The 27,791-nt window shown below is 40.6% G+C and overlaps 1 protein-coding gene across 1 annotated transcript; it reads left to right on the forward strand.

Moving 5' to 3' along the window:
* The first annotated feature begins 589 nt into the window (after positions 1–589).
* Positions 590–27,756, forward strand: LOC121377333 (tetratricopeptide repeat protein 38-like). The gene is made up of 14 exons (XM_041505279.1): positions 590–767; positions 4,258–4,335; positions 5,511–5,592; positions 7,703–7,874; positions 8,811–8,984; positions 11,964–12,039; positions 15,812–15,931; positions 19,625–19,684; positions 21,345–21,383; positions 22,750–22,831; positions 23,648–23,813; positions 25,068–25,224; positions 25,527–25,600; positions 27,644–27,756. Exons 1-14 carry the CDS (start codon positions 741–743, stop codon positions 27,732–27,734), a joined length of 1,398 nt encoding a protein of 465 aa, XP_041361213.1. The 5' UTR covers positions 590–740; the 3' UTR covers positions 27,735–27,756.
* The last annotated feature ends 35 nt before the right edge of the window (positions 27,757–27,791 follow it).

The following is a 27,791-nucleotide window of genomic DNA, read 5'->3' on the forward strand; positions in this document are numbered from 1 at the left end:
CATGAAGTGGCGACAGCGGGTTTCCTCTCAAACTCTGTGTGGTCCTTAACCATAAGTCTGACGCCATATAACCGTAAATAAAATGTGTTGAGTGCGTCGTTAAATAAACATTTCTTTCTTTCGTTTTGTCGCGAGCACGCGCTTTTTGACTGGTTCGCGTCCTGTTACACTGGCCAGTTTAAAGTTAAAGTTTGTTTAGTTTAACAACACCATTAGCGACCATTGATTAATTAATCATCGGCTGCTGAATGTCAAACATTTGGTAATTCTGATACGTAGTCATCGTGAGGAAACCCGCTACATTTTTTTTCATTCGCAGCAAGGGATCTTTTATATGCACTTTCCTACAGACAGGAAAAACACATACCACAGCCGTTGACCAATTGTGGACATTTGTTGGAACGAGAAAAAAAACCCCAATCAGTTGAATGGACCCACCGAGGTGGTTCGATCCTGCAACGCAAGGACCTCAGGCGAGCACTCAACCGACTGAGCTGAATCCCGTCTCTGATCAGTTCAACAATGAGCGCCAAACCTGTGTAGCGGGAGTTTCGTAGCGTAAACAGACCTCGCGACAAATGAACGCGGGTGAAGGTTATTTTAGTCGAGTGTCGTATCAAGTTTCGTTCAGAGTGATAGACATGTGTATGTGCATGTGACTGTGCATTTCACTGTGGTCTTAGAGGCCGTCTGAACGATTGTGTACGAGACTATTCACCAGCTACAACAGAAAAGAAACCATGCACTGTCAGTGGCGAGGTTGCGAGGTAATTATAGTATTGATGCACCAGTTAGTGAATGGTTCGTTAGTGATGGTGTTGTATCTCGCGTTGTTGTCCGGTGGCTGGCCTAGTTGAGGTTTAGCGTAGAGGAACGGCGGAAGCAAGGAAACATTTCGGGGGGGGGGGGGGGGGGGGGGAGATCGAGGGCGCAAAGCAAATGTTCTAGGAGGATCGAGTATATGCTCCTCCGAAAAATTTTGAAAACTAGAAGAAAAATTAATCACTGCCTTAAGATTTATTACCAATACAGGCACAGCGTAGCGGGGGGTGGGGTGGGGGGTGTGGTGCTGGGGTGCTCTAGCCCACCTTCGCAATAATACTAAATCAAAACTATCATTGTAGAATGTAGGAAATTGCGTTTCAGGAAATCTAGTTTTCAGACTTTTACGGGGGAGTATACCCCCGAACCACCTAGAATCTGTGTTGCGCCTTCCACCTCAGTCAGCCGCCCCCCCCCCCCCCCAAAAAAAAAAACACACACAAAAAACACTCAAAAAAACAAACAATTCCACCGTGTCTGCAATAATATTTTTTATTCAGCGTCTGGCGTAGTATAAATGTAAGCCATTTTCCCAGTAAGAAATGTTCCGGGTTCGATGATATTCATAACATAACGGATAACTGTGGTATAGGTATCGGATTTAAGGCTGGTAGCAGGCCCGTATGCAGGGGGTGGGGGGGGGGATGGGGTGCGATGGGTGTGTACGCACCCCCACCCCCCCCCAAATTACTAAAGGTCCACTTTTCTCTATTAAATTTAAATAATGTTACTTAATTGTTGTTGTTTTTAGGGGTTATTTTTATGTTGATTGGTCCCATCATGAGCAATTCGCACCCACCTATTAAAAATCCTGCGTACGGGCCTGGGTAGGTATTGGGTTCGCCTTCTGATACAGTCACCCTCTCAAAGCACCCTCTCACCCCCCCCCCCCCCAAAAAAGCGGAAAAAAAAGCGCTGGCCCGTAGCACGCGCTACATGTGCTACTAAAATAAACCGGCTCTGATAGAGCACATTGACTGGATTTCAAACATTTAGTAATTGTGACACGTGTAGTGATCAGAGGAAACCATTCACATTTTCACCGGCCTCGGTGGCGTCGTGGTTAGGCCATCGGTCTACAGGCTGGTAGGTACTGGGTTCGGATCCCAGTCGAGGCATGGGATTTTTAATCCAGATACCGACTCCAAACCCTGAGTGAGTGCTCCGCAAAGCTCAATGGGTAGGCGTAAACCGACCAGTGATCCATAACTGGTTCAACAAAGGCCATGGTTTGTGCTATCCTGCCTGTGGGAAGAGCAAATAAAAGATCCCTTGCTGCTAATCGGAAAGAGTAGCCCATGTAGTGGCGACAGCGGGTTTCCTCTCAAAATCCATGTGGTCCTTAACCATATGTCTGACGCCATATAACCGTAACTAAAATGTGTTGAGTGTGTCGTTAAATAAAACATTTCTTTCTTTCTTTTAGTCACATTTTCCCATTAGTAGCAAGGGATTTTTTATATGCACCATCCCAGGTGGCTAAGACAGGATAGCACATGCTACAGCCTTTGTTCAGTTGTGGTGCACTGGCAGGAACGAGAAAAGCCCCAGTCAGTTGAATGGATCCACTGTGGTGGTTCGATCCTGCTACGCAAGTAGCCTACCTCAAGCGAGCACTCGACCAACTGAGCTAAATTCCGCCCCGAAAAGACTTCAACTCACAATTCAACATGTGGGTCAGTGTGACTTAAACTATGTATTACTATGTTTAGCTATATCGTATTTCCTGTAATAAGCGTCTATTCGTTTCGAAATGTTTTATTTAAAGACGCACTCAACACATTTTATTTACTGTTATATGGCGTCAGACATATGGTTAAGGACCACACAGATAATGAGAGAGGAAACCCGCTGTCGCCAATTCATGGGCTATTCTTTTCGATTAACATCATCCCAATCTGATTAAAATTAGCTCTACTGGTCTACCAGTAGAACTAACAGCATTGCGTGGACTCCCGTGTCCAGGTGACATTTCATCTATAAATAACTATTTAAATATCGACCAATTACACTTCGCCTTTTATAGCGTTATTCGGGAGCATACAAATTCTAAAAATATCGGGCGAGACTATTTATGCAATAGGCGAACTTGTCGGTCTTTTTCAACATTGAAAAAACCAGGGGTAAAATGCAGTAATAAACTCTGGATTGTATACTAGTATAAACAGATTTTATGGTTATATCATCACGTTTTTTTTTTCGTCTTGAAACAAATTTTATATAAAATTTTATATTGAAATTAGTTTCCGGCATACTTCGTAATTCACCCGAATCATTTCGTATACCCTCGGCATGATCCCGAATATTTTCAAATTCTTTTCAAATCATTGGGCACCACCAGGTTGGATTCTTTTTTAGCGAGATTCCTTACCTCCACGTCATTTCTCCGTCTGACTATGTTGACTTGCTTTTTTCGTGACTCGTAAGACGGCCATTCTGCAGAACGCCACGGTTGTTCGCGTTTAGTCTATACATGTCCAAGCCTGTCCTAGCAGCACTGGAAGATTGACCGCCCCACTATAAGAAGAAATAGGAAGCGGGGTCGGCCCCTACTACTCTTTTCTAGAATTTTACTTTGCTTTATAGTGATACCATCTCATATCCTCCGGAGTCGGGCCCGTCCCGCACCACTATACCAAACCATGACGACTGGACTATACCCTAGTCTGATACTCTCTCTCGTTCAGATGGATCCGGCTTCTCAAGATCTGTATTTCAGGCCACTCGCATGGACATATCGATCGGACTTTAAACTTTTAGATCTGCGTTCAAAATTTTATGTCGAAATTACTTTTTTTTAAAAATATTATTCTTTCTCTTATTTAATTTTGGACTGTCTTTCTAAAATGCTCCAAATTATATAAATATTCGGCCGAGCAGTCAATTCTTTTTTATTTTTGGCTTGTAACCTTTTTATTTTTTTAATTTATTCTATTAACTTTTTTACTAATTGCTATTTTCAAAATTCTGCCCATTTTCTGCCCAGGATCAATCCCCGTCGGTGGGCCCGTTGGGTTATTTCTCGTTCCAGCTAGTGCACAACGATTTGTATATCAAATGCCGTGGTTTGTGTTATCCTGTCTGTGGTGTGGTGCATATAAAAGATCCCTTGCTGCTAATGGAAAAAAATGTAGCTGGTTTCCTCTCTAAGACTATATGTCAGAATTATCAAATGTTTCACATCCAATAGCCAGTGATTAATAAATCAAGTGCTCTAGTAGAGTCGTAAACAAAACAAATTTTCTTCTTATTATTATTAATATTCGTAGTAGTTTGACACTACATTATGAATAACCGGTGTATTTTTCATGCTGGGGTGTCCTTAAACATTCATTCTTATTATTATTATTCTCCTTTTATTATTATTATTATTAGTAGTAGTAGTAGTAGTAGTAGTAGTAGTAGTAGTAGTATCTTATTATTATTATTATTCAGGACTGGAAGAACTTTGGTGTCCCCCTGTCGACGACCAGTAATGAAGCTAGCAAGGCGTTTGACGCCACCCTCACTCAGGTAGTTCATACTGTCATCAAAGTATATAGATTACTCTCATTTTCAATACAGGTGTGAAGACAAAATGGTAGAACAACCTCAGCTGCATTGCTATCAAAGTAATCGATAATGCCGTCCACCGAGACTAAAGGTAGGCCCGTGCGCCCTTTATGTTGGCTGTTCGAACCTCCTTGGCGGATCCAACGAGTTTTCTCCATCCTTATTGGTGCCTCACGAGATGCATGGGTCATAAGATATGTTGGCTGTTCGAACCTCCTTGGCGGATCCAACGAGTTTTCTCCATCCTTATTGGTGCCTCACGAGATGCATGGGTCATAAGATCGACTCTCATCGGAGGATCCACTGGAGTTTTCTCCATCCTTATTGGTGCCTCACGAGATGCATGGGTCATAAGATCGAACCTCATCGGAGGATCCACTGGAGTTTTCTCCATCCTTATTGGTGCCTCACGAGATGCATGGGTCATAAGATCGAACCTCATCGGAGGATCCACTGGAGTTTTTTTCATCCTTATTTGTTCCCCACGAGAAGCATGGGTAATAAGATCGAACCTCATCGGAGGATCCATTGGAGATTTCTCCATCCTTATTGGTGCCACACGAGATGCATAGGATCGAACCTCCTCCATGGACCCATTCTCTGATAGACGTTCTTCCTGTGTTTACCAGTGTCCCATAACTGGTTTATCAACGGTCGTGGTATGTGTTGTCCTGTCTGTGGGATGTGCATAATTATACTAGATCTCCTTCTGGTTGATGAAAATATGTAGCATATGTCCTATGAAGACCATTCATTTCAACTTATTTTTGTGCTTATATCCAATTTAGGTTCAAGCATGCTGTCCTGGACACACACCTGAGCTATCTGGGCTGTTTGTCCAGGACAGTGGGTTAGTTGTTAATTGTTATTGGTTAGGGAGAGAAACGAGGGTGCAGTCGGCTTACACCTATCCACTGAGTCGTTAAAACACGCTCTGAATGGGAGCCGGTACTGGGCTGCGGACCCTGTACCTATCAGCCTTATGTCCGATGGCTTAACCACGAGGCAGGTTCCGAAGACTATAATATGTTACAAGTATCAAATAATTCATACCCAATAGGCTACGGTTAATAAATCAATGTGCTCCAGTGGCGCCAGTAAACGAAAGCTGTTTCTTTTCTTTTCTTTTGTTTTAGTTCGTCGGCCTTTACAATGATGTGAACACCGGGGGGATAAAGAAGTCGATGACGAACATGATACAGGCGGATCCGAATTTTGGTAAACTTAGCAATGGTTATTAGCCCCCTACCGGTCCAACCGGAGGGGACTATAGGAAGGAAATGTTTTATTTAACGACGCACTCAACACATTTCATTTACAGTTATATAGCGTCAGACATATAGATAAGAACCACACAGATATTGAGAGAGGAAACTCGCTGTCGCCACTTCATGGGCAATTTCTTTTTTTCGATTAGCAGCAAGGGATCTTTTATATGCACCATCCCACAAACAGGGTAGTACATACCTCGGCATTTGATATGGCAGTCGTGGTGCACTGGCTGGAACAAGAAAATAGTCCAATGGGTCCATCTACTAGGATCAATCCCAGACCGACCGCGCGTCGAGCGAGCGTTTTACCACTGGGCTACGTGGGACTATAGGTTTCATCTCCGTCCTTCTGTCTGTCTCTCTGTCTGGCCGTCCGTCTGACTCACATATAGTTTTTCGGATGCTTTTTTTTTTCCACAATGCCTTGAGATATTAAACTGGAATTTTGTGTATAGCTTACAGCTACAGATCAAGTTTGACTTTCATGACCATTTACCAATTTTTAACAGAGTTGTTGCCCTTGACGTTAGGAGATAAGAACATTTGTTGGGCTCGGTAGGGGACGTGTATTGCTTTAGCGGCAGGGTTGAAAAAAATCATGATTTTTTTTTAAATGGGATTTTTTAAATTTAAATCAGATTTATTTGATTTTTTAAATTTTTACTTTAATTTGGAGCTTCTGAATTGAATACTTGCTCCCTATTAAATACACGATTTGGAAGCTTCACTGCATTCTGAAAGGAAATACCTCGAACATCTAGAAATGAGGCAACAAAATAGTATTTTAATATTTTTATTGAACAAAAACATGTGTTCTCAGTGTCAGTGACTTCAAGTCACATCTGTTAGATCTGACTCTAGAGCATCCCCAAATTCGTCCAATTTACCACATTGAATCAGAGTGGCTTCACTTGACACCTTCTATTGTGTTGATCTCCCAGGATCATCCCAACCATAGATTCGGGAGAATTGTCACTGATCAGTATGACTTGTTAGACTACATGGTGTTGAAATCTAATTGCAATTCAATTATAAATATATGTAAAAATAATTATCTAACGTAAGTAACAATTGATTTTAAATAACACTTCATTTTTTGGTACTGCAAGTTAATTGATAAATCACATGTTTACAAAATAATCAATAAAAATAAATGCAATAATCATAAAAATCAAATGAAACATAATAAAATAAAAATAAATCATCGAAATGGATGATTTTTTTGCAGTGATTTAAATCAAACAACTCTGTTTAGCGGTACTCTGAGAATGCTAGAGGCGGGACGTAGCCCCGTGGTACAGCGCTCGACTGATGCGCGGCCTGTTTAGGATCGATCCCCGTCGGTGGGTCCATTAGGCTAGTTCTAGTTCCAGCCAGTGCATCACAACTGGTATGTCTGTACGTACTATCCTGTATGTGAGATGGTGCATATAAAAGATCCCTTGCTACTAATGGAAACATATGGCGGGCTTCCTCTCGAAGACTATTTGTCAGAATTACCAAATTATTGACATCCAATAGCCGATGATTAATAAATCAATGTGCTCTAGCTGTGTCGTTAAACAAAACACACTTTAAACTGTATAATGATAATGATAATATTTGTAAAAGTAACAAAAAAAAAAAAATAATAATAATAATGTTAGATATGATCAGCCAGCTCTCATTGGATGAGGTTATATACACGGCCGCCGTTTATATAGCCACTTCTATGTTAAGTGCAAAAGATGGCGACTTCCATTGCTGTTGTATTTATGGAATTCATCTTTGTACACAATATTTAGCATGGCGTGTGTACAGTAGTCGACTGGCACTGAGATACTACAACCATATGGTCAGAAATGATAAATTTGCCAAAATTAATAGTTTACGCGAAATGTAAAAGTGTAATTAACCGTAAAAATAGCCGACAGGATTTTACACTGTCTAATAACGAGGGTCATCTGCTTTCGGTTTTCAGTATGTAAAAACTAATTTCCATTTCTAGTGATGGGGCATGTTCTAAAGAATGGACCAGACATGTTTATGAATGTGTAAAAACTGAATTCCATTTCTAGTGATGGGGCATGTTCTAAAGAACGGACTGAGTGTGCTAGGGGTTAGCCGGACCACCAGGCTGGACCAGTGTTTCGCCAATGATCTGGACAGAATGGTCGGTTTGTCTAAATCCCCATCTGTGACAGAACGAGAGAAGAACCACGTGAAGGCGGTCAAGTTGTGGGCTGATGGGTGAGAACATCATTCATTATTTTTGATAACATATACTAATAACACGCATATGTGCAAAAACAATTCAAAGACTGTCTGCTCATAGATGATGACCAGGTCGCCAATACTATACTATCTAATGAAAATGCATGATCGTGATGCACAGGTTGACCTGAAAATTACTTGTATGTGACGCATAGGTTAACTATACGTGCTAGGAATGTAAAAACATTTTCGTTGGAAAAGGCGTTTAACTTTATTTTGAAACAATTATGGGTGTTCTTAGTCCGTTTTTTGGTGGACTGTCTTATGCATCAACAAGTTGAGGTGGTATGCATCACATTTAGAGAGAATAGTCGACCGTCCCTAATTAGTAGGCCTATATATATCTATTGGTCGAGGTTCTTCGCATAGTCCTACTTATTTTGGTGGTTCTCATAAGTTGCTGGTCATAATGCTTAGCTGGGAATGAGTGGCATGTCCATTTTTGGGGTAGATTAGCTTAGGACGTTATGAATAGCCAAGTTTGGGGTGCAATATCTTATATTACAGGGACATGCCCTAGTTTTTATATACTACAGCATTATTATGTTTTTACTATTAGAGCCGTTTACGATCACTAAACTTAAACATGACTTATATTTTAGTGTTTAGGTTATCCATTTCCGTACAACCAAAGTGATCCTGGTCATCCTGATGTTTCTAATACCATAAAATGCATTTTTCTTATTTTTAATAACGCACGTGCGTCTGAGAAGTAGCGGTTATTGATTCGAGTTCTAGTCTTGTTTTAAGGATATATCTCGGTTTTAACGTCACAGACTCTTCTTTCACTTGGTTGTAACGTTATCCAAATGAGTTACAGGTTTGTAGGTTGCTGATTAACTAAACATAGTGTTCATGTTTACGGGTTCAAAATAAGGTGTGCGCCTTTAAGTCACGTGGTTCTGGTTTCAGTTTCTCGGATGCAGCGTGCCAGGTCTGGGAGGACATCTTGGTCGACTGCCCGCTCGACATTCTGGCGCTCAAGTTCTCGTACGACAGTTACATCTATCTCGGCTACTCCAATCGGCTGCGAGACGGGCCGGGTCGGGTGTTGCCTTTCTGGAAGCCCACGATGCCACTCTACGGGTAACTTATCGACAGGTTAAGCCTTTTCAATAAACTTGACTGTCTGGGCCCAATTTCACAAAACATCGTAAGCCTAGTTTTGCACGTAAACGTAAATCTACGACTAAACCACAATTCTTACAACTATTATGGTACAGCAAATTTAGTTAGAAATACACATATTTCATTTTCTTTTGTCCTTAAAATGCTCCATTTTTCTTAATGATGTGATTTTCTTTATGAAAAAAAAGATGCCAAACACGTGTAAATGTATGCACAGTATAACTGCCAGTCGCAGACCTAAACTTACGATGTTTTGTAAAATTGCTCCCTGGTTAGAATTTGGACCCTACCTAAGAAGTACCTAGCTTAATAATAGTCCGATACATCAGCTGTCACACTAATGCTAGGATCAGACTGTCAACTGTCACAGCGAACTTGGCCAAATCGATGGTGGCGTTATAATTTTCCCAATTCCCGACTTAGATAGGTGCGCTCAAATTAACAATTAATCGGTCGTAGGAGTTACATGCATAAGACGAGGCTCAGATTAACAAGTAATCGGTCGTAGGAGTTACATACATAAGACGAGGCTCAGATTAACAATTAATCGGTCGTAGGAGTTACATACATAAGACGAGGCTCAGATTAACAAGTAATCGGTCGTAGGAGTTACATGCATAAGACGAGGCTCAGATTAACAAGTAATCGGTCGTAGGAGTTACATGCATAAGACGAGGCTCAGATTAACAAGTAATCGGTCGTAGGAGTTACATGCATAAGACGAAACTCAGATTAACAAGTAATCGGTCGTAGGCGTTACATGCATAAGACAAGGCTCAGATTAACAAGTAATCGGTCGTAGGAGTTACATGCATAAGACGAGGCTCAGATTAACAAGTAATCGGTCGTAGGAGTTACATCCATAAGACGAGGCTCAGATTAACAAGTAATCGGTCGTAGGAGTTACATGCATAAGACGAGGCTCAGATTAACAAGTAATCGGTCGTAGGAGTTACATGCATAAGACGAGGCTCAGATTAACAAGTAATCGGTCGTAGTAGTTACATGCATAAGACGAGGCTCAGATTAACAAGTAATCGGTCGTAGGAGTTACATGCATAAGACGAGGCTCAGATTAACAAGTAATCGGTCGTAGGAGTTACATGCATAAGACGAGGCTCAAGTGGTACGAGTGTTCAGAGTAGCAACTGGACATTCGTAGAAGTCGAGAGATCAGCGAGTTGGCCAACACCGTCATGACCGTTGGTAGTCGGAGACTAGCATTAGCTGACGACAGATGTATCAGACTAGCTTAACCAGAGATGATAGTTTTCCAGGAGTTTTAATCGTCTTTATAGTATTTCTGGCTTTGCAAACGTTTCCCATATCCTTCGTACATAATATAAGATATGGTATGGGCTGACATTTTGCATACATTCTCAATGGGGTCCGCCATTTTAAACCACTGTGCAGCTCTAACCTTATGTCCAATCTCAGTACCTGACTACCAAAATAAAAATTTCCAGATTTATTTATTTTCATATATTGTTTTGTAATTCACTTTAATCTGTTATTAATATAATTGGATGGAGCAGGAGAACTGTAAACAATTCAACAATTCTATAGATAGCCAAAATGGCTGTTTTAAACTTTAAGAAATCAATATTCTATAGATAGCCAAAATGGCTCTTTTAAACTTAAAGAAAGCAACATTCTATAGATAGCCAAAATGGCTGTTTTAAACTTTAAGAAAGCAACATTCTATAGATAGCCAAAATGGCTCTTTTAAACTTTAAGAAAGCAACATTCTATAGATAGCCAAAATGGCTTTTAAACTTTAAGAAAGGAACATTCTATAGATAGCCAAAATGGCTCTTTTAAACTTTAAGAAAGCAACATTCTATAGATAGCCAAAATAGCTATTTTAAACTTGAATAATGCAACATTCTATTGATAGCCAAAAAGGCTATTTTAAACTTTAAGAAAGCAACATTCTATAGATAGCCAAAATAGCTATTTCAAACTTGAAGAAAGCAACATTCTATAGATAGCCAAAGAGGCTATTTTAAACTTTAAGAAAGCAACATTCTATAGATCGTCAAAAAGGCTATTTTAAACTTTAAGAAAACAAAACTCTATAGATAGCCAAAAAGGCTATTTTAAACTTTAAGAAAACAACACTATAGATAGCCAAAAAGGCTATTTTAAACTTTAAGAAAAGAAAACTCTATAGATAGCCAAAAAAGGCTCTTTTAAAGTTTAAGAAAGCAACATTCTATAGATAGCCAAAATAGCTATTTTAAACTTGAAGAATGCAACATTCTAGAGATAGCCAAAGAGGCTATTTTAAACTTTAAGAAAGCAGCATTCTATAGATCGTCAAAAAGGCTATTTTAAACTTTAAGAAAACAAAACTCTATAGATAGACGAAAAGTATCTTTTAAACTTTAAGAAAACAACACTATAGATAGCCGAAAAGGCTCTTTTAAACTTGAAGAAAGCAACATTCTATAGATAGCCCAAAAGGCTATTTTAAACTTTAAGAAAACAAAACTCTATAGATAGCCAAAATAGCTATTTCAAACTTGAAGAATGCAACATTCTATAGATAGCCAAACAGGCTATTTTAAACTTTAAAAAAGCAACATCCTATAGATAGCCAAAAAGGCTATTTTAAACTTTAAGAAAACAAAACTCTATAGATAGCCAAAAAGGCTCTTTTAAACTTTAAGAAAGCAACATTCTATAGATAGCCAAAGAGGCTATTTTAAACTTTAAGAACACAACATTCTACAGATAGCCAAAAAGGCTCTTTTAAACTTTAAGAAAAAAAAGCCCCACTTTATATTATTTTCTGAATTTATGTCCGTGAGGGACGAAATTGTTTTCTAAAACAATTTTGAAGCATTTCCACTCATCTCCGTCCACTAAGTAACAACAGTATGTTTATTGTTTATTTTTGTCAATTGGAATTTATAAATGCATTTTAATTACTAGGTATGTGATTGGTTTGCATGCGTTTGGCCTTGAAGAAACCAACCTGCTTGATCGGGCTGAAAAGGCAGCTAAGAAGGTGTGTGGAACATGTTGTTATCTTTCAGACAAAAGTACTTGCATATATTGACGTAGCCCAGTGGTAAAGCGCTCAGTTAATGCGCGGTCGGTGTAGGATTGATACCCGTCGGTGGACCCATTGGGAAATTTCTTGTTCCAGACAGTGCACTACGACTGGTATATCAAAGACCGAGGTATGTGCAATCGGGTCTATGGGATGGTGCATATAAAAGATCCCTTGCTACTAATGGAAAAAAAGGTAACGGGTTTCCTTGCTAAGACTATATGTCAAAATTAACAAATAGCTTATGACTAATAATCAATGTACTCTAGTGGTGTTGTTAAACAAAACAAACTTGAATATGGCAGACATAACTGCACTATTTTATGTCTTACATGTCCTAAGGTTTTAAAGATATTAAAAAAAATTCAGCTAATCATTATATAAATATTGCACAGTTAATTTAGACATATATGTCATAGAATGAAATTGGGTTCTGCAGGCCCGAAATAATCGGGATGGTAGGGTTGCGTAACCTACCCCCCCCCCTCTCCCCCACCCTCTACTTGAAGCCCAAAACAGAACTTTGCTTTTATATCCTAACACACACACACACACACACACACACACACACACAGAGACACACACACACATGCATGCACACACACGCGCACAAGCACACACACACACACACACACACATATGCACACTGTATGTGGTCCCTACCCATATATTGTTCCTATGGGCCTGTTCTGTAGTGTTACTTTCATTTGATGTTTTAGCTTTAGTGTGTGGTACAAGCGCATTTGCAAGGGGTGGTTTCCGGGAGTCAATACCCCCTTCCTCCCCCCTCTATTCAAACAGATGTTCTTCGTTTTTTCAATGTTTTCCGGGGGAGCATGTCTGGACCCTCCCTATAAGCCTCCCTGTCCACAGTCTTGATTCCCACTCCCTGCTGAACTTTCTGAACATGTGCTTGAAGTGATGCCACATACATGTATGAAGACGATTGCAGTGTGATAGGGCAAATCTCACACGGTGCAACTGTTGTAGTTTTTTTATTACTTTTACACGATCCTTACCATTGCCTCACTATCTGTATATCATAAGCCTTGGTGCATGGTGTCCTGTCTGCAGAAGTGTATGTTGAAAATAATGCCGAGACAAAAGGTAGTTGATTTCTTCTGAAGACTAATTAATATGGTAGGTAGGTAGGTAACTAATTTTAGGCGCTCCTTTACCACAGGTGTTTCGAACACGCCTAAACAATATGACTTATTTATTTTGATACAAACCAAGACACTAATACAAATACAAACATTGATAATCCTGTCTGTAGGGTCTAGAAATAAACTCAAGAAACGTGGTATGTGATGTCCTGTATGTGGATAAAAAAGAAAGAAATGTTTTATTTAACGACGCACTCAACACATATTATTTACGGTTATATGGCGTCAGACACACAGATATTGAGGAAGGAAACCCGCTGTCGCCACTACATGGGCTACTCTTTCTGATTAGCAGCAAGGGATCCTTTATTTGCGCTTCCCACAGGCAGGATAGCACAAACCATGGCCTTTGTTGAACCAGTTATGGATCACTGGTCGGTGCAAGTGGTTTACACCTACCCATTGAACCTTGCGGGACACTCGCTCAGGGTTTGGAGTCGGTATCTGGATTAAAAATCCCATGCCTCGACTGGGATCCGAACCCAATACCTACCAGCCTGTAGACCGATAGCCTAACCACGACGCCACCGAGGCCGGTGTATATGTGGATAAAGTCCCTTATTAAGAATATCCTAATGAACAAAAAAAAAGAAGAAAAAAGTAGTTGATTTCTTCTAAAGGTTTACATGAATAATTAAAGTTTAATATCAACAATATATTTAATATCGACAATATATATTTAATATCGACAATATATACTCTTCAAAAGAAGAAACGCAAAACCACATTGTCGTAACATTTGGAGAATTGATTGAATTATTGAATGTTGAGTCCGATAATTACCAAATGTTGGAGGATTGTTCACAATTCACACTAGTCCATTGTGAGTAAGTGATAGGACACACCACCAAGGTCAAGGTCATCTGGAGTCAATACCGGGTGTGGCCTCCGCGTGTGTTGACAACTGCCTGGCACCGCCTGCCCATTGAAGCAACCAGAGTACGGATGACGTCCCGGGGGATGGTGGCCCACTCGGCCTGCAAGGCTGCTGCCAGCTCGGGCAGGGTCTGGGGCTGTGGTTGTCTGTCGGAGGCGTCGGTCCAACTCGTCCCATAGATGCTCAATTGGGTTCAAATCCGGTGATGTCGATGGCCAAGGAAGGACATTAATGTTGTTGTTCTGTAGGAAAGCCGTTGTGAGACGTGCTGTGTGAGGCCTGGCGTTGTCATGTTGGAACACTGCGTTGGCGTTGGCCATAACTGGAACGATGTGTGGCCGGAGGATCTGGTCAATGTAGCCCTGTGCATTCAGGTTGCCCTGCACGTGGACCAGGTCAGTTCTGCCAGTGTGTGAGATGGCTGCCCACACCATGACACTACCCCCGCCGAATCTGTCCACTTCCTGCACGCAGTTTGCCGCATAACGTTCACCACGACGCCTATACACGCGACATCTTCCATCATGACGTCGGAGCAGAAATCGGGACTCGTCACTGAACCACACCTGTCTCCATCGCAGTTGAGGCCATTGTCGATGAATCTGGCACCACTGCAGTCGGAGTCGACGGTGTTGTGGTGTTAAGATGACACCTCGAACTGGACGTCTGGCACGAATTCCTACCTCACGTAGGCGGTTCCGTACGGTCTGGTCGGATATCCTGCGCAAACCTGGTATTGCTGCGGCTGTGGAGGTGGCAGTAGTCAATCGTTCCCGAAGGTGGCGTACCCGGATGTAGCATCCTGCCCGGGGGTAGTGACCCGTGGTCGACCGGATCTAGGGAGGTCACGTGTTGATCCATGTTGCTGGTAACGGTCCCACAGTCTGGAGATGGTGCTTGGGGACACATGGAATGCCCTGGCAACGGCCGTTCTGGATTCGCCTGCATCTAGTCGGCATTGTTTCTCTGCGGTTCACTGAGACGTGGCATGTCCTGGATTGTCAACTGTCGGCCAGATACAGAGGCCAGGCAAGCGAACACCCTGCACTTTTATACTGTCGGTGTTCATGTTGCACGTGCAGACAACGCACGTGCAGTGGTGACATGGTTTGCACGTGGCTGCGTTTTTGCGAATATTCACATTTTGAAACTTTATTTTACAGTAGCTGCGTTTTATCGAATGTAACCGTGGGAATGTGTTTGGGACATGCAATGACCTTATATTCACAAAGCATGAACCGGTAGGAAACATAAAATCGGAGTTATAACCCATTTGTACCCTTTTGCGTTTCTTTTTTTGAAGAGTATATTTAATATCGACAATATATGTAATCGTATGGGTTACATACTGAATCTAACATTTATGAGGCGGGACGTTGTCCAGTGTAAAGGGTTCGCTCCGTGCGCGGTCGTTCTGGCATCGATACCCATCAGTGGACCCATTGGACTATTTCTCATTCCAGCCAGTGCACCACGACTGGTATAACAAAGGTATGTGTTATCCTGTCTGTGTGATGGTGCATATAAAATATCTCTTGCTACTAACTGAAACTAAATATAGCAGGTTTCCTCTCTAAGGCTACGAAATGTTTGACATCCAATAATATCCCATTCATAAATCAATGTGCTCTAGTGGTGTCGTTAAACGAAACAAACAACCTAACATTTATACACATTACTGTAGGCGCTGGAGATCAACCCACGTGACGCTTGGGCGACACACTCGATGTGTCACGTGCTGGAGACGACGGGCCGACAGGACGATGGGATTGCCTTCCTCACGGACACGGCTAAAGACTGGACAGTAAGTTCATAAAAAAACAATGATAAAAAAAACAACTATATATATATATATTTTTTTTAAATGATTACAGCAATAACAGGAGAATCCCTTTATATGGACTATCCAAAAAATAGCGTTGCACATTTTACTTGCGGCGCTGAACATGGATGCCAAATTATGCATTCCACACATTCGACGTTGGCATGCATAGAGCAAAATGACATAAAAATATAATTAAATGAGAGTGCTCTTCCTTGCACGGGTACTCGAGTCCTGTGAACGGACTCGAGTCTTGCAAGACTCGGCCCGCGCCCGAGTAGTCGAGTTCTCGTCGAGAGCCTATTAATGATTTTTCTTTTCAATTCATCAACCACCATATATCATGGGCAGGGGCGTAGGCTGAAGCAAATCGTCCAATTTCAGAACTAAAACATACAGGTTTATACATATGGAGTTTCTGGTGGTGCAAAAACAAAATAGAAAAGGTCCACTTGGTTCATATTCGAACCCCCTCCCCCCAGGTCCAGATTACGCTACGCCCCTGATGGGCGAACTAGTTTCGGCGAGCATAAGTATTCGGTTCTAAATCATATCAAAATTTGTAAACAGACAGTTATTCAAATAGCTACCTTTTTATTAGTATTTCTACGTTTCAAATGAGCACTAAACTGGCCACTACGTAGCAACATGTAGCATGCCTCACCGTGGTGCAGGGGTGTAACATTCTCTTTGAGAATGGCCAATACAGCACAAATTGAAGTTTAGAGTAAAATTCGGTGTCCGTAAAATTCGGTGATATTTGTATTTGTATTTTTGCACAGTTCTTTACACTGTTTTTGTTTAAACCTTGAATTTTTATATTGATGTTGATCATCACTTTATTTATTTGCATTACCATAGTTTGACACCCAATAGCCGATGTATTTTTCGTGCTGGGGTGTCGTTAAACATTCATTCATTCATTCATTCATTCATGTAGCATGCATCGGCCGTAAATATTGTTAACTACGTTTCCTGTTTCGGTAAGTGAAATGTTTAACGGTATAGCTTACAACCAAAACGTTCCAACACAGAACATTTCAGATGTACTTATAATAATTAAAAAAAATTATTTTAAATATTTTTAAGCAAATTACAAAATGGAGTCCTCGAGAACCAATGTTAGCAGACAACATTTTTGGAAAAGATAGAACAATTCTGATGTTTTGCAGTCGTGTTATAAGTTGAGCAAATGAATGGTTATAATGGTAAAATTGTTTTAGTTAAAACATATAAGCTGCATTCTGTGTTTTAATAAATATATAAAACGAAATCCAGAAAGATATTTATGTTAAAACATATAAGGACCAGTATGTGTAAAAAGAGTTTTGCCAGTAGCAGAGTAGGCCTACTTTGACGCCGTGACAATGACGTGACTTCAATATCCAGATAGCAGTACAGCTGAGAACAGACAAACTAGTTTTTAAAATAAAGTTTTCTTTCATATGACAGTCTTTGAAAATCATAGAAAAAGGTATTAAGAAATGTGCCGTGTTTATGAGTGGGTTAAGTTCAGTCTTGCTTTCTTTGTTGTTTTAACTTTATTGTTATGAACAGTTTTGTGAACATGACAGACATTTGTTTACTTTCCACATGCAAATGTCCACGACGTCAGAAATATTCAAATGTACGTACTGTTGCGCACAAGCGACGCAACCACCGAAACATGTCATTCACCGAAACAGGTCCCTCACCGAAACAGGTCCACAGACGATACAACACTAAATTTCCTTGAAAATGCGTCTGAGCATTTTGCTTTTATTTTCCAGGGAGCCTACCTCGAATCCCCTATAGATCTCACTCCCATTGGGAGCTCGGCTGGTTTGCTTTAGCCAAATTCAAACTTTTCCTTTTTAGAATTCTGTGACACCCCCCCCCCCCCCCCCCCCCCACACCCCTTTACAAAATCCTGGAACCGATCTTTGTGAGTTAAGCATGGAGGTTCAGTGCGTGTTCACCTACACATTGTCCAATACTTCAAAAGAAATGTATATTGTCTTTCAAAAAGTGGGTGCGCACCTTTCTCACCACTCCTTTGAATCCGCCATGTTGGTGAAAGTAAATGATAAAAGGTAAATTTAAGACAGAATATCTACGACTACATGTCAAAATTAACAAATGTGTTACATGAATAAAGGGCTGGGGCCTAATTCACTAAACTCTCGCTTTGCGATCTCGCAGTGCAATGCTAAAAGACTTGCAAAGAGGATGCTTTGTTGTCTAACAGAACCTACGAGACCTTTGTTGTCTAACAGAGCCTACGAGACCTTTGTTGTCTAACAGAACCTACGAGACCTTTGTTGTCTAACAGAGCCTACGAGACCTTTGTTGTCTAACAGAACCTACGAGACCTTTGTTGTCTAACAGAGCCTACGAGACCTTTGTTGTCTAACAGAGCCTACGAGACCTTTGTTGTCTAACAGAACCTACGAGACCTTTGTTGTCTAACAGAGCCTAAGAGACCTTTGTTGTCTAACAGAGCCTACGAGACCTTTGTTGTCTAACAGAGCCTACGAGACCTTTGTTGTCTAACAGAACCTACGAGACCTTTGTTGTCTAACAGAACCTACGAGACCTTTGTTGTCTAACAGAGCCTACGAGACCTTTGTTGTCTAACAGAGCCTACGAGACCTTTGTTGTCTAACAGAGCCTACGAGACCTTTGTTGTCTAACAGAGCCTAAGAGACCTTTGTTGTCTAACAGAGCCTACGAGACCTTTGTTGTCTAACAGAGCCTACGAGACCTTTGTTGTCTAACAGAGCCTACAAGACCTTTGTTGTCTAACAGAACCTACGAGACCTTTGTTGTCTAACAGAGCCTACAAGACCTTTGTTGTCTAACAGAACCTACGAGACCTTTGTTGTCTAACAGAGCCTAAGAGACCTTTGTTGTCTAACAGAGCCTACAAGACCTTTGTTGTCTAACAGAACCTACGAGACCTTTGTTGTCTAACAGAGCCTACGAGACCTTTGTTGTCTAACAGAACCTACGAGACCTTTGTTGTCTAACAGAGCCTACGAGACCTTTGTTGTCTAACAGAGCCTAAGAGACCTTTGTTGTCTAACAGAGCCTACGAGACCTTTGTTGTCTAACAGAGCCTACGAGACCTTTGTTGTCTAACAGAGCCTACAAGACCTTTGTTGTCTAACAGAACCTACGAGACCTTTGTTGTCTAACAGAGCCTACAAGACCTTTGTTGTCTAACAGAACCTACGAGACCTTTGTTGTCTAACAGAGCCTAAGAGACCTTTGTTGTCTAACAGAGCCTACAAGACCTTTGTTGTCTAACAGAGCCTACAAGACCTTTGTTGTCTAACAGAGCCTACGAGACCTTTGTTGTCTAACAGAACCTACGAGACCTTTGTCTAACAGAGCCTAAGATACCTGTGTTGTCTAACAGAACCTAAGAGACCTTTGTTGTCTAGCAGAGCCTAAGAGACCTTTGTTGTGTAACAGAGCCTAAGATACCTGTGTTGTCTAACAGAGCCTAAGAGACCTTTGTTGTCTAACAGAGCCTAAGAGAGCTTTGTGAATTAGCCCCCTGATGATTAATAAATTAATGTGCTCAAATAGTGTCGTTAAACAAAACAAACTTTACCTTTTTTCATTGGTTCAAGCTAAATTTATCATCAAAGTGTTTGAATGTATGGTAAAATATAACATCATCTATTCCAGACTTGCGGAATGCTCGCATGCCACAACTACTGGCACTGGTCTCTCTATTACATTGAAAAGGTAGGTAACAATTGTTTATAAATGAACCCACGTACGCACACACTCACACACACACACACACATGTACACAGACATATGCACACACATGCACACATACGCACACATATGCACACACACATACACACACACACACATATACACATGCACACACACATGCACACCAACACATACACAGTCTGTGTACACAGACACAAATACACACACACACGCATACACACACATGCACATACACACACACATATGCACACACAGACATACACAGACACAAACACAAACACACATGCACGCACACACACACTTCGTCAAATCATTTCGACTGCAGCTGGAAGTTTGTTTAATTTCTTGGTGTTCACAACATTCATGCTGTATGGGGTTTTTTAAGTAATGAGACTGGACTATTTATACAAGTTTTAGTTTGTTCTAAAAATATATGTTTTTGCTTCTAAAGGGGCCCAGTGGTAAAGCGCTCGCTTGATGTCCGGTCGGTCTGGGATCGAATCCCGTCGGTAGGCACATTGTGCCATTTCTCGTTCCAGTCAGTGCACCACAACTGGTAAATCAAAGGCCACGGTATGTGATATCCTGTCTGTGAGCTGGTGCATGTAGCCATATATATTATAAAAGATCGCTTGCTACCAATGGAAAAATGTAGTGGGTTTCATCCAGTGCACAACGACGTGTATATCAAAGGACATGGTATTTGTTATCCTGTTTGTAAGATGGTGCATAAAACGATTCCTTGTTACTAATTGAAAAATGTAGCGGGTTTTCTCTCTAAGACTATATGTCGAAATTACCAAATGTTTGGCATCCAACAGCTGATAATAATGATTAATAAATCAATGTAATTCAGTGGTGTCATTAAACAAAACAAAACTTTAACATTCCTCTCTAAGACAACCGGGCTCGGTGGCGTCGTGGTTAGGCCATCGGTCTACAGGTTGGTAGGTACTGGGTTCGGAGCCCAGTCGAGGCATGGGAGTTTTAATCCAGATACCGACTGCAAACCCTGAGTGAGTGTTCCGCAAAGCTCAATGGGTAGGTGTAAACCACTTGCACCGACCAGTGATCCATAACTGGTTCAACAAAGGCCATGGTTTGTGCTATCCTGCCTGTGGGAAGCGCAAATAAAAGATCCTTTGCTGCTAATAGGAAAGAGTAGCCCATGTAGTGGCGACAGCGGGTTTCCTCTCAAAATGTGTGTGGTCCTTAACCATATGTCTGACGCCATATAACCGTAAATAAAATGTGTTGAGTGCATCGTTAAATAAAACATTTCTTTCTTTTCTCTCTAGGACTATATATCAAAATTACCAAATGTTTGACATTCAACAACTGATGATTAATAGATCAGTGTGCTCTAGTGGTGTCGTTAAACAAAACAAACTATAACTTTGACTTTGCTTCTATACAATCACTGGTTATGCTGCTCGTAGACAATGCACCTTTGGATACATTAAAGTTAAATTTAGATGTGTGAAACAAACACGTGTTTCTCTTGGCCTGTCTTTTGCGACTTTGCAACATTAGTAAATGATACATCATTGTCTTAATATTAATATTTATTTTCATATTTCTGGCATAAATGAACAACAATTGTTTCTTAACAAAGTTAACAGGTTGGAGTTTAACAATAACACTTTTTAATTTTTATTTCCAGGCTGATTACCAGAACGCGTTGAATATATATGATAACGAGGTAAGACAATGATAATTAAAGGGACATACCCGAGTTTTTAAACACTAAGGTATTTTGTTACTATTATAGCGGTTTTTGATAACTGAACTCATACTTTACGTAGATTTTATGGCTTAGATTATCAATTTCCGTACATTCAAAGTGTCTTTGGTCTTCCTGGTGTTTTTAATATCACAAAATGCATTTCTAATATTTTTAAAAACGCACGTGCGTCTGAGAATGAACAGTTATGGAATAGAGTTTTAGTCCGTTTTCAGAGGGTATTTCACCATTTCAAAGTCACAGACTCATGTTTCACTCAATTGTAACTTTATCTAAATGTGTTTCAGGTTTGTAGATTAACTAAACTTAGTGTTAATTTTCACGGGTTGAAACTAGGGTATGTCCCTTTAATTTATATTAGTTACACGAAATAGCATTAATATATTTGAAGATGGAGACCAGCCGAATTCGCTGAAATATATAGTCGAGTTTTAACATTATTATATGGGAATGCCGGCGGCTTTAAGATACGAACTGGGACTTCACTCCGAGAAATCTCGTTTTGATATATATAGATAACTGAGTGCTACGTCAAACATTGTATACTTCAGATATCGTTTTAAGATAATTAATTTTCTTTTGTGGGTGATGGCTATTTTTATTTGCGACACGCCTCACAAAACGTTTTATCTTCTTCTTTTACATGATGAATTAAAAATCTGTTATGGCGTATATTTGACACATAATAGTAGGCGAGTACTCTGGCATTTGAGAGAGATTATAACCGTCTAAATGTCCGCAGTACTCGGGGGAGTGGCGTAGGGAGGACAAGGTGTGGGGGGGGGGGGAGGACACGGGGGCCATGGACCCCCAATCATCCTTTTGTTTTTAAACTATTAAATTTCATAAAATCATACATACAAAGTGGGTACATAGCCATGTATTATAAAAAGATCCCTTGCTACTAATGGAAATATTTAACGGGTTTCCTGTCTAAGACTATGTCATCCAATAGACGCCCATTGGACTATTTCTCGTTCCACCCAGTGCACCACGACTGGTATAAAAAAGGCCGTGGTATGTACTACCCTGTCTGTGGGATGGTGCATATAAACGATCCCTTGCTGCTAATTGAAAAAGAGTAGCCCATGAAGTGGCGACAGCGGGTTTCCTCCCTCAATAACTGCATGCTCCTTAACCATATGTCTGACGCCATATAACAGTAAACAAAATGTGCTGAGTGTGTCGTTAAATATAGCATTTCCTTCCTTCCTTCCTTCCAATAGCCGACGATTAATAAATCAATGAGCTCTAGTGGTGTTGTTGAACAAAGAAACTAACTTCCAGTCACATTTTGCTCATGTTTGTTTGTTGCTCTCTCCAGGTGAAGATTCGATCTACAAACTCGGGCACATTGTTTGGTCTGATAGACTCGTGTTCTCTTCTATTTAGACTGGAGATGGAAGGTAATGGTTTTCTTTCAGGCACATGACCGTGACGAAAATAAATTAATAATAGTAAAAAAGAATACCTTTTTTTCAATGGGGGAGGGGTGTGGGTGTGTGTGTGTGTGTGTGTGTGTGTGCATGTGCAGGATTTAGCTCAGTTGGTTAAGTGCTTGCTTGAGGTGTTTCATTTGCAGGACTGAATCACCTCGGTGGATCAATACAGCTGATTGGGGTTTTTTCTCATTCCAACCAGTGCACCACAGATGGTCAAAGGCCGTGGTATGTGCTTTCCTGTCTGTGGGACAGTGCATATAAAAAATCCCTTGCTGCATTAGAAACAAATTATCAGGCTTCCTCTGATGACTATGAAAGGAAAAAGAAAAATGTTTTATTTAATGATGCACTCAACATATTTTATTTACAGTTATATGGCTTCAGACATATGGTTAAGGACCACATAGATATATAGAGAGGAAACCTGCGGTCACCACTTTATGAGTTACTCTTTTTGATTAGCAGCAAGGGATCTTTTATATGCACCAACCCACAGACAGGATAGCACATACCACGGCCTTTGTTACACCAGTTGTAGAGCACTGGTTGGAATGAAAAATAGCCCAATAGGGGTCTGTGGGGAAAGTGCATATAGAAGACCCGTTGCTGCATTAGGAAACATGTAGCGAGCTTCCTCTGATGACTACGAGTCAGAATTACCAAATGTTTGACATCCAATAGCCGATGATTAATTAACCAATGTGCTCCAGTGGTGTCGTTAAACAAAAACAAAAATCTTGATCCGTAGAATCTGTAGCCAGTGTTATTGTGTGTTTTCAGGGGTGGATGTCGGGGACAGATGGAACAAAGTGTTCGAGAGATGTCGACCTCATATTGATGACCACATCCTTGCCTTCAATGACCTTCACCTTCTGATGGGCTGTCTGGGCGCCAAGCAGAAAGACATAACGGCGAAGATGATGGAATCCATCGAACAATTTGTGAGGTACCAGTATGATATAATGCAATGGCACTCCTCTTGATATAGGTCACCAGACAGTTTGTGAGCTACTCCTCTTATGGGTCACCAGTTTGTGAGGTACTCTTATAGGTAGTTCATTAAACATTTTGTGAGCTACCCCTCTTCTTATAGGTCATCAATCAGTTTGTGAAGTACTCTTCTTGTAGGTCTTGAAACAGTTTATGGGCTACTCCACTTATTATAGGTCAATGAACAGTTTGTGAGATACTCCTCTTAGAGGTAGGTCAATGAACAGTTTGTGATCTCCTGCTCCGCTTCTTATAGGTCAATGAACATTTTGTGAGCTACTCTACTTCTCATAGGTCAATGAACAGTTTGTGAGCTACTCCTCTTCTTATAGGTCAATGAATAGTTTGTGATCTCCTGCTCCTCTTCTTATAGGTCAATGAACATTTTGTGAGCTACTCTACTTCTCATAGGTCAATGAACAGTTTGTGAGCTACTCCTCTTCTTATAGGTCAATGAATAGTTTGTGAGATACTCCTCTTAGAGGTAGGTCAATGAACAGTTTGTGAGCTACTCCTCTTCTTATAGGTCAATGAATAGTTTGTGAGATACTCCTCTTAGAGGTAGGTCTTGAAACAGTTTGTGAGCTACTCCTCTTCTTATAGGTCAATGAATAGTTTGTGAGATACTCCTCTTAGAGGTAGGTCTTGAAACAGTTTGTGAGCTACTCCTCTTCTTATAGGTCAATGAATAGTTTGTGAGATACTCCTCTTAGAGGTAGGTCAATGAACAGTTTGTGATCTCCTGCTCCGCTTCTTATAGGTCAATGAACATTTTGTGAGCTACTCTACTTCTCATAGGTCAATGAACAGTTTGTGAGCTACTCCTCTTCTTATAGGTCAATGAATAGTTTGTGAGATACTCCTCTTAGAGGTAGGTCAATGAACAGTTTGTGAGCTACTCCTCTTCTTATAGGTCAATGAATAGTTTGTGAGATACTCCTCTTCTTATAGGTCAATGAATAGTTTGTGATCTCCTGCTCCTCTTCTTATAGGTCAATGAACATTTTGTGAGCTACTCTACTTCTCATAGGTCAATGAACAGTTTGTGAGCTACTCCTCTTTTTATAGGTCATTGAACAGTTTGTTAGCTACTCCTCATCTTATAGGTCATAGAACAGTTGCGATTCCCCACCTAAAGCCCAACGTGTAGATATATCTGTCTATTGCAAATTCACAATCGTTAAAACCGTTTTACTATTGTTACTTGTAGAGAAGGGAAGGGTACAAACCAAGAAGTTACTCGAGTGGTTGGTCAAAAACTGTGTGAGAGTTTTGTCGCCTACAGTGACGGGGATTTCGCCAAGGCTGTGGACCTTCTCCATCCCATTAGGTACAACGTCATACGAATAGGCGGCAGCCACGCCCAGGTATATGTACTAATAACTAACACACTTTCAGCAGTTTAAAGAGATACTGGGTGGGTTTGTTGTTGTGGGGTTGTTGTTTTTTTCGTTGTGGGTTTTTTCTCTTTTTTGTGTGTGTGTGGGTGGGTATTATTTTCGTGAAGAAATAGTAATAAAATAAAGTAAATACATAACAGTAGTGTAGATAATGGTATAAATAAATAAATAAATAAGTAAATAAATAAACAATAGTAATAGTGTAAATTGTAGGTAGAAGTATTACATGACTAACAATAAATAAATTAATTAAATATTTTTCTTTTCAGCGAGACGTGTTCAACTTGTTTCTGATCCAGGCAGCTATCAAATCTCCATTGAAGAAGCATCACAAACTAGCCAGGTACATTCCGACTAAAAGGAAGTGTTGGATCTAGTTCAGTCGGTGGAACACTCGCCTATTCACAGGGTTCGATCTTGGCAGTAGCCTGCGTTGTTTTGGCTAGCAAAATTCACTTCAAGCCCAGAGCCGGTTTATCCTTTTAGCACATATAGCACCTGCTACGGTCCCCGCGCTTCAGGGAGCCCCATGGCGATGTGTACATTTATTTTCCCCAGGTCATGTTTCCCCTCTCCCTGAAGAGGTTGCAAAATATATATCCTGGAATGGGGGACCTGCTGTTATTTATGCTACAGGCCCCACAGATCCTTTGACTGGCTCAGTTCAGGCCACCAGATTAACAAAGCTGGTAGCACGACTGGCTAATAAAAAATGTTTTACCTGAACTAATCTTACACAGTCATAAGAGATGCTATGTGGTAACACGAGTTGGGGCATCACTGTCAATTGCTCTCCTCAGAAAGGTTGTTTTACTGGTGATAGAATCGAATCCCACCAGTAGACCCATTTTCATGTTGGGTTTTTTTATCCATCCCAACCAGTTTGATCCATCTCAACCAGTGCCCCACGACTGGTATATCAAACGTTATAGTGTGTATTATTGGCAAGTGTGCATTAATTTTGGAAAGATGGTCGCCCGTTACCCCTTATTATAGTAATACGTGTAAGGCCTCCACGAGTACAAAATATTGGACTCGAGTACTCGAGGATCAAACTCAACACGGACCCGAGTACCCGACATTGATACTAGATGATAATGAGATTAAAGAATAAAGTAAAATAGCATTATGCATCTTAATTCCAGCGCTGAACATGGATGCCATTTCATGCCATTGTATTGCATTCCACACATTCCCATAACCCTACAGGCCTAATGTAACCGGCTGCAAACAAAATGATATAATTAAATGAGTGCTTTTCCTTGCACGGGTATTGTCCTGTGAACGGACTCGAGTCTTGCTGGACTCGGCCCGTGCCCGAGTACTCGTGGAGACACTACATACATGTATAACAAGGGAACGTCACCCTAACCCAGAAACAAACTCTGATCTAATAGTGTGTGTGTGTGTATGTCTGTGTATGTGTGTGTCGTGTGTATGCGTGTATGTCTCTGTGTGTGTATGCTGTGTGTGTGTGTGTGTGTATGCTGTGTGTGTATGTATGTATGTGTCTGTATGTATGTGTGTGTGTTTATGTGTATGTGTGTGTGTATATATATGTGTGTGTGTATATGTGCGTGTGCGTGCGTGTGTGTGTGTGTGTGTGTGTGTGAGATGGTCGGATATTTTACCTCAGGATTACCAAATGCAGGCACGGCGAAAGCAAATAGACATGGGGGTGGGGGCTGATTGAGATCGAGAGCGCAAAGCAGTGTTACTAGGGGGGTTCGGAGGGGCAATGCTCCGCCATAAAATATGAAACTAGATGTCCTGAAATACAATTTCCTGAATTCTACAATACAATACATTTCTGCCTTGAGATTTACTATCAGTACTACTATTTTTATTCAGAATTATTGCCTGAAATGCATGACATCGGACACCGATGATTAGTTAATCGGTGTGCTCTAGTGACTCCAACCCTCCCCTGTATAACGGCCTGCAGCATGTAGGCTACTTTCAAACTTCAGGTGTTAATTAAAGGGACATTCCTGTTTGCTGCATTGTAAGATGTTTTCGACTAATAAAATATTTCTACGATTAAACTTACATATTAGATATATTTTCTTGTTTAGAATATTAGTGTCTGCATATTCAATGTGTTTCTGGTCGTCTTAATATGTGTAAAAAGCCCAAACTGGATTTTGTCTTCAGATAATTTCGTACGTACGAAAAAATTACATTTTAGAAAATAAAATGAAATTTAACCTAGTACAAATATTAGAACGATCAGAAACACGTTTAACATACAGCCACTAATATTTTATGCAGAAAAATATATTTGATATGTAATTACAGTCGTCAAAACGTCTCTGTTAGTCGATAACATCTTAAAAATTGCAGCAAACTCAGGAATGTCCCTTTAATTTGTGTTTTGTGTTTACAGGATGTTGCTGCTGGAACGGAAGTCGGTCAAAGAGAGCACACCAATGACGGACAGACTTATCGAGCGAGTGATGGCGCTACACGCGGATTAATACAATAAAATAGTCAACACCACATGAGAAAAAAGAACACCAATAAACTTATAATGG

Source organism: Gigantopelta aegis, chromosome 7 (genome assembly GCF_016097555.1).
Source record: "Gigantopelta aegis isolate Gae_Host chromosome 7, Gae_host_genome, whole genome shotgun sequence".
NCBI classification, from domain to species: domain Eukaryota; kingdom Metazoa; phylum Mollusca; class Gastropoda; order Neomphalida; family Peltospiridae; genus Gigantopelta; species Gigantopelta aegis.